At 35.5% G+C, this 12,619-nt stretch overlaps 4 protein-coding genes across 4 annotated transcripts in view; 3 read left to right on the top strand and 1 right to left on the bottom strand.

Annotated features, from left to right (window-relative positions):
* The window catches only part of LOC112188332 (cellulose synthase-like protein H1), a 37,127-nt gene extending 36,198 nt beyond the window's left edge, over window positions 1-929 (top strand). Inside the window, 1 exon segment of the mRNA XM_024327424.2 lies at window positions 834-929. Coding sequence (XP_024183192.2) covers window positions 834-929 — 96 coding nt within the window.
* A 535-nt stretch (window positions 930-1,464) lies between these two features.
* On the bottom strand, window positions 1,465-2,351 carry LOC112188888 (cysteine-rich repeat secretory protein 38). Its single transcript, XM_024328119.2, has one exon. It carries the CDS (start codon window positions 2,315-2,317, stop codon window positions 1,598-1,600), a length of 720 nt encoding a protein of 239 aa, XP_024183887.1. The 5' UTR covers window positions 2,318-2,351; the 3' UTR covers window positions 1,465-1,597.
* A 4,088-nt stretch (window positions 2,352-6,439) lies between these two features.
* On the top strand, window positions 6,440-7,226 carry LOC112184993. The gene is made up of 2 exons (XM_024323211.1): window positions 6,440-6,471; window positions 6,863-7,226. Exons 1-2 carry the CDS (start codon window positions 6,440-6,442, stop codon window positions 7,224-7,226), a joined length of 396 nt encoding a protein of 131 aa, XP_024178979.1.
* A 1,786-nt stretch (window positions 7,227-9,012) lies between these two features.
* On the top strand, window positions 9,013-11,284 carry LOC112184992 (CCR4-NOT transcription complex subunit 9). The gene is made up of 7 exons (XM_024323210.2): window positions 9,013-9,255; window positions 9,831-9,899; window positions 10,106-10,195; window positions 10,370-10,412; window positions 10,615-10,721; window positions 10,793-10,909; window positions 11,006-11,284. The coding sequence occupies exons 1-7, from the start codon at window positions 9,013-9,015 to the stop codon at window positions 11,282-11,284; spliced, it is 948 nt and encodes a 315-aa protein (XP_024178978.2).
* The last annotated feature ends 1,335 nt before the right edge of the window (window positions 11,285-12,619 follow it).

The raw sequence follows: 12,619 nt of genomic DNA, 5'->3' as shown, positions 1-12,619 counted from the left end.
CACGTATAATTTATTGTAATAATGACATCCAACGGTCGGTTTTCTCATTTTCTTTGAATTGCTATATGTTGCTCTTTGGAGTGTATGATGTATAAATATAGATTTATAAAAAATTAGTGTCTTTAAAAATTTATTTATCAATAAATTAGTATCTATATATAAATATAGATTTTTTGGGTACAATATAGTTATATAGATTTGTTATCTTTGGTTGTATTTGATCATTATCCAATGAATTTCCAAACCCCTTAAAAAAAATATCATATCTTTAAAACTTCTTTTTTTAATGAAGCCCGGCCCGGCCCGTAAATACGTGGGCTACCCGGCCCGGCCCGAAAAAGCCCGCAAGGCCCGCCTTTCCGGGCCGGGCTTGGATCTTGCCATTTATAATGAAGCCCGGCCCGGCCCGTTGACGACCCCTAACAGGAGTTGGGGAGATAGTGTGCAGTTTGTGGGTGGTGATTTGCTTTTGGCCATTTTTGAGAGGGTTGTTTGGGAAAGGTAAATATGGAATTTCATCGTCCACTATACTCAAGTCGGGTGTGTTAGCTTTGCTTTTCACGCTCTGCTGTGGAAAATTCTCATTGCCATTGTGATGAGAATCATCTCTGAATGTTTGGACAATTTGCCAAGTTTGAATAATTACTATTATACTCTTGTATCGTACGTATAATAGTGGATAAATTTATTTTACCTTTTACCAAAGGAAGCTAATTTGTAGTAATTTTGTGCAAAGAATTGTCTTGCCTATATGTCATAGGATCAGACATGATTTGCCTCTAGTATATATAGTTGATGTTCTTATTCAATCTTCTCCATACTTTAAACTACAGGGGGAGAAAGAGAGAGATGGAGAATTGGGGTTGTTGTCTTGCCGCACCTCTCTTACTCAGGTAATTGAGGGATTGGAGATGACTAAAGTCCTATGATTTGACTCCTAGCATTCCTGCTCTAGGCCATAAGCCTCAAGGAGGATCATTTTAGTATATACACAATAGTATTTGCACTTTTGTCAATACCAAATAAATTGGTATTCGAGCAAATATTCAAAAAAAAAAAAAAAAAAAGGTGGTTCCCAAATCTTTCTAATTGGCAAAGAAGGTATGAGATTGTTACGTACATTTCATTAACTTAGTACCGAAGTTAACTTCTGTAAATTTAATATATACCGTGGAATGTAATTGAAGTTTGTACGTGAAAAAAATGATGGTTTGCCAAAAATACCCTTAAAATCAACAATGTGGAAACTGGAAAATACATTTTCATTTCGGAGAATTATCACAAAGATAATGACTGATTAATATTGGACACATGCGGTTAAAATTTGATAACGAGTAGCATTTTCTTTTCTTTGGCTATAAGAAAGCGCTAAATCTGGTTTTGGCATACGATTTCGGACCATAGGCTAAGTTTTGCACTGATAAACTTAATTACTATATATAAAGTTAAGAAATAAACAGCATGAAGCAACTAAGCAGAAGTCACATTAGGACTCGATTTATTTATTGTACGCATAGTATCATACACTGATACAGTACTGATTAATAGATTAATCAGATTTATTATACATATGATATATCCAAGCTGGATCAATTAACTAAACGAACCGGGAAAGTTCATATCGGAAGTTACAACTCCCACCTCCTACGCGCCCGCCTCGTTTCGCATCACAACATTTCGGCAGTTCACTTATTGCAACATCAAGACACTTCTTACATTCCAGGCGAGATAGGTCCCCCGTGCACTGAACTAAACCATACAACTTGTTCGATTTATCGAGCTGTAGCTCACCAGTACTATAAAACTTTCGGTTAGAAGAAGCTTTATTGGATAATCCACTCAACAATTTCTTAACATTCTTATTGAATGGAGTGGGATTGCTTACGGTCTTGGTGTTCCACATATAGAACTTGTTTGTGCTATCAATTTGCCCAAAGAAGTTGTCATTTGAGTACTTCAGCATGCAATGGTCGTACCATATTATGGCTCCTTTTTTATGAGGGCAGCGTGCACGAAGCTCTTTGCTTGCTTCAATGACACAAGTTTTACACTTTGGGCTTGAGACGTCGCCTCGGCATAGCGCTAGTCCGTTTACTTTGTTCGGACCTAGACCAGTTGAAGCAACCCCGAATCCTGTTGGAGGGACTTTGGTGGATAAACGATTGAGCATCTTGTTCAAGTTAGCATGGTATGGACTACTGCCAGTGTAGTTTGCCTTGCTGAAACAGATATGATAAAGTGGGGAAGCACCAGAGGCTGCATGGTGCAAAAGACAGAAGAGCAAGAAAGACAGAGGGATTGATTTGGAGAAGAACATGTTGGCTTAACCTTGAGGAGGGTTTTGTAGGATGTGTGCATTTTTCTACCCAATAGCACCCTCTATATATAGGATTCGAGAAGTCGATTCTGCACTGGGAGGGCTAATAAGCTACAATATTTTTACGTTGGTGGCTTTTGACTGGAAACCAGTGGTTATCTATTTCGATAAACATCAAAAAAGTCAAATGATGATACTTGTAAAATATTTGAAGTCTGCAGAGGCTATTAATTTCTGCTCGTTGGAATTTGCACGTAAAATATTTCACAGAATCATGCATGAATCAACGCAACTGGTTGCGCTGAGGTCGATCCTTAAGAAAGTGGCACATACGCACATACAAAGACGATGATACTAAAATCGAAAAACGTATATATGTAACAAGTAATTACACTATAAATTAACAAAGTATAGTTTAACTTTAACATGATATAGAAAGAAGCTGTACTTGCTACGGAACCAATTCATCATAATGGCTAGGTTATCTACAATATGTACTCTACCTATTTCTTCAACCCTTATCAGCATGACTTTTGAGATCACAGTTTTGTGATTAGAGAATAAAATCATAATCTACCCAGAGTCGTGCAATATATAATCAAGTAACATTCTCATACCATCAAACTTAGAACAAGGATATCTTGATTCGGCCGCTTAACACTTTCTAGCTTGTTATATATTGCTTAAGTTTTAATCTACGATAATCTACGATTTCAACACAAATCTCAGAGTCATACTTTAGGTTTGATTGTTTTTAGTAATCCCTAAAGGATAAGGGAGAATCGTTGAATAGTCTTTATATTTTTGGTGAAGCAGTGGACAAACCACACTGTACCTAGTTTTGCTTTAGTATGGGGCTAGCGGCCGCTGACCTAAATAAAATTATGAATATATCTAAACGTTCATCAAAAGAAAGAGAAATAAGTCAATTAAAGAAATTCCGTATCCTTCAATTCATCAATGGTTGTCATCTAAATTGATGACTTTTTATTTAATTAGAAAGCTTGAAAGGTGAGGCGCTAAGGAAATCGCGCTTTTAGAAATTCATGGAGTTTATCAGACAGCACTCGATCCTTGGAACTTAATTTTCACAGAAGATACATAATTCACACAACCTCGATCTCGACTGTGCTGTGGATGATCTGAGCGAGGCATGCCAATAAGTTTCAGGTGTAGGACAACTTCTATGATATCTGCCCTTCTCCTTCAAAAGGAAAAAGTTAAAAATTTAATAAAATCATCATAATAGGAAGGAAATCCAATGTCCTTCTATCCTTCTATGATATCTGTTCTTCTGCTATGATATCTGTTCTTCTGCTTCAAAAGAAAAAAAAATAAAAATTAAATAAAATCATAATAGGAAGGAAATCCAATGTCCTTCTGTCGTTCTATATATGATATCTGACTATCTGTTCTTCTCCTTCAAAAGGAAAAAATTATGAATTAAATAAAATCATAATAGGAAGGAAATCTAATGTCCTTCTGTCCTTCTATGATATCTGTCCTTCTCCTTCAAAAGAAGAAAAATTAAATTTAATAAGATCATAATAGGAAGGAAATCCAATGACCTTCTGTCCTTCTATGATATATGTCTTTCTCCTTCAAAAGGAAAAAATAAAATTAAAATAAAATAAAATCAGAATAGGAAGGAAATTTAATGTATTGACCATGTTTTTTTTCAAGGACTAATGATATACATGTAGTGCTAAAAAGGAATGGACTCGTATTTGAATGAGTGAAAGATTGTCCCATTATGTACCGTTGTACGTCTTATGGTTTTAGAGAATGAAAAATTTAGACTCGGGACTTGTGGGACTATCTTGTAGGTTTGTTTAATCATTTGTGGTATTCACATGTACACCAACTCTTTAAAACAAAAATTAAAGTCAAAAACTATGACCGAACAACAAGTTTTAAAATTGGTATATTAAAATTATAATATTTTTTTTTAAAGAAGAACTTAACACTTGGATCTCAGAAGGTCTGATGTAGCCAATGGCGGAGCTAGGATTTTAAAATAGGGTGGGCTAAAAAAATTTTTTAATAAAAGTTTACTAATGCTTTAAACTATTTTTTTTTCCTAAGTTTTACTAGTAACATGTTTTATTCTTTCCTTAAATTAAACCACATCATATATTAATTACATATTAAATAATCAAATAGCTAACTGATCCAAAAAAATCAACATTATAACGTTTGATAGAAATTCTATAACAAAAGTCTAAGACAAAAGAACATATCTACTCAAATTTTATCTTGTGCTCTTGAATAGAACCAAAAATCTTTAATTATTGAATTTGTATCATAATTCTCAGCCAACTCTTATTCTGACTTAATTTACCTAAAAAAAGCAAGTTTTTTATGCGAATATGTCTCTTACGGTGCGTTTGGATGAGAAAATTATAAAATCCGTATGAATTTATAATGATGGAATATTTAATTCTATCAATCTAAAATTCCATTAATTGCAATTTCTATTGTTTGGTTGCATCTATTTAGGATTTGAAATGTGTAATAAATTAAGAAAGTTTAAAACAAATAAAAATATAAAATAGAAAAAAAGTCTTGTTTTGGAAATAAAAATTGAATATTGCAAAGGAATTCGTAAATAACACCTATTTTGGTGGAAATTGAAGTGAAGAATTTAAATAATGAATTCTTTCGTTTTTTTTCCACAGAGAAATTAAAAAATTTTAATATGATAATGCCAAACGAGGGAATTGGCTTTTAGGAATTATGAAATCCTCAATTTCAATTAAATTCCATTATTTTTTCCCTCATCCAAACACACTCTTAAAGCAGAATAGAAAATAAACACAACTAAATACTTCAAGCAAAGAAATAACATAGATATGACCCAAGAAAATTAACATATGGGCTAACTTTAGAAATTTGAAGTGAGCTACTTTTTAATATTTAATTTTTTAAATTAAAATTAAGCTATAAATTAATATTTTTTCAAATTTGGAGTGGGCTGTAGCCCAGCAGAGCCCGTGTATAGCTACGCCTTTAGATGTAGCAATGCCACAAGCATACAAATTTTTTTTTTTTTGGGTCAGATCAACAACTTATATGCAACACCTAGTCTTCCGTGAGTTGACTCACGACTCAAACTTACAAATAGGAGATTTTATGTCACTAAATCAAATGGTACTGAGCAAGCATAAATGAGTTTAATTAGCTAAAGTAGATGAAAATAATAATAATAGTAATAGTAAAATGATAAAATAAAAAAATAAAAAGTGTAACAATTTTTTCATAAATTGTATGGGTGCACGAAATAAATTTTTGCATGGACACCACATTTTAGAGAGGTAAACCAAATTGGGAGGAGGACGACCACTAGCGGACGCACGTTGGGACAAGTGGGGGCTGCTGCCCCCAGTGAATTTTTTTCATTTGCTCAACAGCTTCATATATATATATATATATATATATATATATATATATACTATGGTCATCGGTTTTGCCCCCAGAAGAAGAGGAATATATATGCTGCCCCATGACTTGACTATTGTGTAATCTGCTGCCTCACAAAGTCACAGTAATGCAATTAAACTAAGGAAACTTACACGTGTAAATTTATGCAACCATTTGACTTGTCTACAAGTCGCAAATCTTTCTCTTCTTAATTTTATATTTCTATTTTATAAGAGTTTCACATGTGCATGATTTCATAATTAATCAGTTTTAACTTCTTCTTTTTTATGAACTACATGATGATCGCTAACATTAAATTGTAATAAGGTGGGGTGGTAAGGCTTTGGTCTCTCATTTGAGAGGTCAGGAGTCTGAGCTCTATCAAAGGTAACAGTGGGTTTCTTTTTAATCCATGATGATTTTTCATTTTTTTGTTTTACTAGGAAATATAGTAAGTGTACTTTATTTCCCACACCAGACAATGGATCCCAACTGCGGTGCATGCTTGTTTCTCACCTGAAGTGGCTCAGAAGGTATTATGTATCCCTCTTAGTCAAAGAATTTTTTGTGACAAACCTTGTTGGAGTCCCGAAAAAAAAAGGTTTCTACTCTGTTAAAACTGCTTATCAATTGGATTGCTAGAGCCAAAGTATTAGAACATGTTCTTACTTCTACATCTCAAGGTAATCTGTATGAGGAATTATGGAAGAGACTCTGGAAGGCAAAAGTGCCTGGTAAGGTTCAGATCTGCATTTGGCGTGCTTGTTCCAATTTACTTCCTACAAAAGTTAAACTCAGTACCAAAGGGTATGAGGGTGATCTTCAGTGTATTCTGTGTCCACATGCATATGAAGACATTTACCACGTCCTTTGCAAATGCCCTACTGCCGCTGCAATCTTAACTGCACCTCCCTTTAATTTGGGACGAAGCTTGGTACCCCATGTTGAGTTTAAGGACTGGTTACTTGATCATGCCTTGCATCTAAAGAAAGAAGTTTTTGCAAACCTCCTAATGATGCTTTGGGCTTTGTGGACGAACAGAAACAATATGTTGTGGAACAATACAACGTAACCTGCTGATGCCCTAGTACTTAGCACGCTTGCTTGGTTTGATGACTTCAATAGGATTCATGGTGCTGACAAACCAATGCACCCAAAACAAAAGCAGTTTTGGAGACCGGCTGCCCCAGGAACATGGAAACTAAATGATCGTGGTAGCTTCCTTCCAAACATTGATCGTGGTGGTGCAGGGGGTGTTATGCGGAATGAAGCAGGACATTTTTATGCGGCTTTTGCAACTCTTGTCCCGTTTGTAACTTCGGCAAAGCAGGTTGAACTGTGTGCTATTAGTGAAGGCTTAAAGTTGGTGACAGCAATGCAGATCAGCAATGTTGTCATTGAAACAGACTGCTTGGAGGCTGTCTCTAGTATTATGGACATCCATTTTACTCATGTCAATAACGAGGGCATCATTGCTGACATCCACTAGAGGCTGCAGCAACGACCTGATATCGTTATACAACATACTCTACGTGGGTGTAATCGAGTAGCTCATTGTTTGGCTAATTCAGCCTATGAGGCTAGTCATAGTTCTATTTGGTCTGTGGGACCGCAAGCCTTCATTCTGGAGGCATTGCACTTTGATTGTAAACATTTGGGATAATTTCCCTCTTCAATGAAACTCTCGTGATTCAAAAAAAAAAATAGTAAGTGTATTTTATGGTAAATAGATAGAAATAAAATATGTGTCAAGAAATATATTGATTTAAAGTTAGTTTATGTGTCAGGAAGTTAGAATATGTATTCATTGAAAATATTATCCATGTCGAAGGATTGAAAAATTATGTTTCATTCATTGTAGTATTTTATATTTGTTTGTTCAATCTTTTTTTTTTGCCCCCACTCACAAAAATTTATGCGTCCGCCACTGAGAACGACGACGATTACAACGACAAGGGAGGGGGTCACCCATTGCCTCAGAGTGTGCCAGGTAGCGTGCCTAGTGCACACAATACGTATTTGCATGATTGTCGCATTTTAAAAATACTAATAGTCATATACATCACCTCGGATACCCTGATATGCAACATGTGAAGTACAAACAATAAGTATTTGCATGATTGCGGCGTTTTAAGAAAGTAACAGAATTCGTAGAAACAAATACCTATCAATTTGTCCCATTCATCACCACAAATAGCCTGACAGAGCATGGGGAATACACTTGTTTCTGGTGGATTTCTCCGGGTACATCACACAGAATGCTATTCCTCCAGCAGGTATCAAAATAGCTCTAAAGCCCTGTATCAAAAGACACAACGTTAAAGGTATAAACCGTACCGGATGGTTTATGCCTCTCCGATGCTTGAGTGAGACTCTACGTATATTTTGACAGTAATAGTAAGGGAAAGAAGTTATTACTTTCATGAAGGTGGTTGAGTTTGGCTTATGTACTCGAGCCTGGGAAAGAGGTTTCCCACCTCTTCGATGTGTTGTAGGCTAACACAGGCACTAGTTATCAGAAAGCTAATTGGGTGAAAGTGTTGAATTCAGATTTTGAAATCCAGGTTATGGAGGAGGTTGAAGAAGAACCAGGAAAATCCTCAGGAAAAAAAAAATCACAATCCAATTCAAACCTATTGAATCTCTTTAGATTTAAGCAATCAATCCAAAGGAGAACTCCACCGCTGACATGGGTAATTACATATATTGATTAGATATGGATGGCAGGGACTTGTTGCAAATCTTCTGTTCCAATGGGCTCCGATGAAGTTTCGGACGACTCTCGACAATCACCAACTCTCTCTGCTCTGGTTTGCAGCCGGTGATGGGAATGTGTTATAAACATCGTGAACAATAAGTCGACCTTCCCAATTATAAACATCACACGTGGGGAACATGTGCCAGTAAACCCAATTGTTACTGAAGATCAGATTTTTTTATTTTTTTTTTTTATTTTTAGTTTTAGACTAAATCTGTTAATGCACGCTCTGTTAACAGAGCCCAGGTGACCACCCACCTAGGTGGGCTGAAGAATCTCCGCAGTTGTCGACGAAAAACTTTTGCATGAAGGCCGCGTTTCAAAAAAGAAAACCTAATTTGTAATTTGAAAAAGGAAACAAAAGGGAAAAAAAAATAAAACACCCACTCACGCCACATTTGCCATGTTATAAAGTGCAATGAGTCTAACGCCTCCATATACACAAATTCCTCTCACTCTTACAGTCTCACTCTCACTCTCACTCTCCTCTAGAGTACTGCTGAGTCCAAAAATACCAATGGAGAGAGATCCGAGGAGAGGCAGCAATATCACTGCCTCAATTGCTAACCTTCCAGAATCATTGTTGGGCGATCAACCATCACCACCACCAGGAGGAGGAGGCAGGGCGTTTCCAACCATGCCTGGGTCGGAGTTTGCCCGATCCATTTACGCCGACCCGGCCAGAAGGGAGGTAGAGCAGTTGATTGAGGAGCTTAACGATCGTCGTACCCGAGAACAGGCTCTACAAGGTCTCTCTAAGGCAAGGTTTTACCTTGAATAATTCATTTATCTAACACCACGTACGTTGGTGTGGTGCAAACAGCAATTTTGATAGTGCAGTTTCACTAGTAGTTCTTTTTTTTTTTCTTTTTTCTTTTTTCTTTTTTTCAGTGAAAACTTGTAATTCTTAATTATTTATATGAAACCAAAGATTTTTTTTATCTTTTCTTCTCTCTTTCTTTTCCATAGCAAGGTTTTAGAGTCTCAGTTTTGATGGTGCAGTTTCACTGGGAATTCTTATTTCTTATTTATATAAAACCAACGATTTTCTTTTCTGTTTTCATAGCAAGGTTTTAGAATTTAGCCTCTTGCTTTCCTATGTGATATGGGATGCTTAATTTTTTTTTTTTTTGCTCATGTTGTTTAGAATTTAATTGTCAGATAATTCTGGGTGTTTTTATGTGTAAAGCTCTAGTTTCATCTAGGCTTTGCAAAACTTTATATATTGTGTACCAATTTATGTTCTGGGATTTATATATACCCGGAATTGCTGTTATAATTGAATTTTTATTTTATTTTATTCTATATTTTATCTTCTCTTTTTCTCGAATTCAGCTGAAGGAGGTTCCTGACGTGGCTCTATTACTGTGGCATACCAGTGGTCTCATGTTTATGCTCCTAAGGGTATGGTACTTCACTTGTCTAGCTTCGTATTTTTTTTTCTTTTCAATTTGTTATATTTTCATTCATATTTACTTACAATAATATTGACCTAGAAACAAGTTTACAATTTTATTTGTACTCTATATGCAGTGTTTAGTTTTGACTCTTTGGTTTGTTGCCTAGATATGTTGATATCATGATTGGTTTAATTATTTGGTTTATGTCAGGAAATAACTGGTGTATACCACCTGATGTCAACCCCAAATCTTACTCAGGAAGTATCAAACCGAGTTTGCAATACCATAACTCTGTTTCAGGTTTATTTTCCTTTTGTTATTTTTGTTCTCTCTTTATGCTGGCCTCATGTCAATCTCATCGTTATAATTGCTTGATGATCTTGATGTGTATTGTTGATCCTTATAATGATCTTCATGTCTTTGATTTATATATGTATGCAGAATATTTATTTCGATTCTTTTTTTTCTTGACAGTGTATAGCTTCTCATCTAGAGACAAGAAAGCCATTTATCAGAGGTAATTTCTTTCCCGTGCACTCACGTCTAGTGATTCCATAAACTGCTGAAAATATTCAATTTATAAAATACTAATTCCAAATTGAATTGGGTGAACTTGTAGTATCAAAGATAATCCGGAAAATGTAATTATTTACCTTTGAAGTAACTATGTTTTATTTTTATGTGATGCATAATGTAATTGAATTTCATCTTATGCGCAGCTAGCATGCCATTGTATCTCTACCCTTTCATTGGCACTGAGAACAAGGACAAGCCTCATGAATATCTCAGACTATCCAGCTTAGGTGCTCTTGGGGCCCTAGTGAAGGTATATTCATTTGTATAATTTTGTTTAATTTTCATTATTAAGTTATGAAATCAACATTTACCCTTGTTCAGGGTCACCCACCAAGTAGAGACGAAGTTGATCCAGAAATTATACATTTCCTCCTAGAAAGCCAGGTATTTTGCCACTGCATCCGCTGCATGGAAGTTGGCGGTGTATTGTCAAGAACTGTAAGTAACAAGCTTTGAAATTAACTTTTTCTAGTCACCATTTGCAAATTAACTTTCATCCCTTAATGTTTGAAATTTAATGTGTTTGATTCACAGAGGTTTGAGAATATTTATGTTCCTTTGAATGTGCCCGCACATGTTCTGCAGGTGGCTACATTTGTAGTTGAAAGAATTCTGACAACTGATGAGGGACTCAACTACTGCTGCAATTTCGGGGATCGGTTTTATGTAGTAACTCATGTTCTTGGAAAGATGACTGATAAGCTTCTTGAAGAACCTTCTGCCCGCCTGCTTAAACTTATCATAAAGTGCTTTCTTATACTGTCGAGAGGTCCAAGGTATGCAATGACTAATGAGATTATTCTCAATAGTTAATATTCATTTAATTTGTTTACCAAGCCAGCCCCGATTTAGTCAGCATGCCAAGCTCCTCACCTGTTAATATATTTGTGTCTCAAGTCTGTGCAGGGACAGTGAAGGTTTAAGATGCTGTATTCCTAAGAGCTTAACACATCCCAATGTTATTAACCTCCTCTCTGTAAGTAATCAAATTGAAAATACAGGAACCAAAGTGGAGAAATGGTCTAAACTACCGGGGCCAATTAAAAGGCCTCAAGCTAGCTAGTTACAATTTCTTTGTGTGTGTGTGTTTCTTATAAAAAAAATTTCTTACTGAAACTATTCCACTTAATTTTCAGGGTGACCGAGACGCCATGCGGGGTCTGCAACAGCTCTTGAAAAATGTTTCAAATGGGCGCCAGGTTCATGTATCACCCACTGGGGAGCTAGTTGGGTACTTGATCGATGGCTAGCGTGCAACCATATCTTGTTACCAATATGCAAACAAAATGAAGAAAGCTTGTTGTAGTACTTCATGTACTTTTCTTCTCGTTGTAAGTCTGTCTTTAATGTTGTATTATGTTGGTTTGTACTTGGTTGTTCAAGAGATGTCAAAGACCTAACAGTTCTAGACTACAGTGTAGGCTGGTCTGTTCTGTTTGTGATGTTAACTAAGTTTCATGTTGTTCCAATATTAGTCTTGAACTGAATTTGAGTCCACCGTATTGCTTTAATGACAAAGTATTTTCAATTTTCAAATTTTGTTAAAAGCGTGTATTAGAGGCATATATATTGTGAATTATCACATAAATACTATAACAGGTTAAAGGGATCCGTTCTATAGAATTCTAGCCAAGTCTGGTGATGAAATTAAACACCCTGCCATCGTTAGAAAAGTATATCTGAAAAGAAGAGGGAATCGAGTAATGAGTATATGACACTTCCTGCAAGGCAATACTATATGTATTTATAGATTGCAGAAGAGCTAGTGAGCTATAATTGGTTCGTTAACCAATATTGTAGAGTTCACAATGATATTTCCAATTTCACTAGCATCATACCCCATCTATTTTGGGGTGGATGGGTAGGGGGTGAGTTGAGAAAAATTAAGTAAATTACGGAAGTGTAATTATTAGATAAAAAAATATATATAAAAAAATAAAAACTAATGTGGCTACTTTGTCTTATTTTGTTTCTTATTCCTAAAAGGAATAGGGAAGGGATATAATTCCGTATGTATAATGTCTAATTTCTATTTCTTGACAAACTTCGCGGATTCCATGTCCTATTCAATTTGGAATTCATAAACGAGAAAGGATTCCTAAACCAAAGAGGATGAAAACTTTCCATATACCCTAGGGCGAATGACAC

Source organism: Rosa chinensis, chromosome 2 (genome assembly GCF_002994745.2).
Source record: "Rosa chinensis cultivar Old Blush chromosome 2, RchiOBHm-V2, whole genome shotgun sequence".
NCBI lineage: Eukaryota > Viridiplantae > Streptophyta > Magnoliopsida > Rosales > Rosaceae > Rosa > Rosa chinensis.
This window is presented reverse-complemented; position numbering and strand designations above follow the sequence as displayed.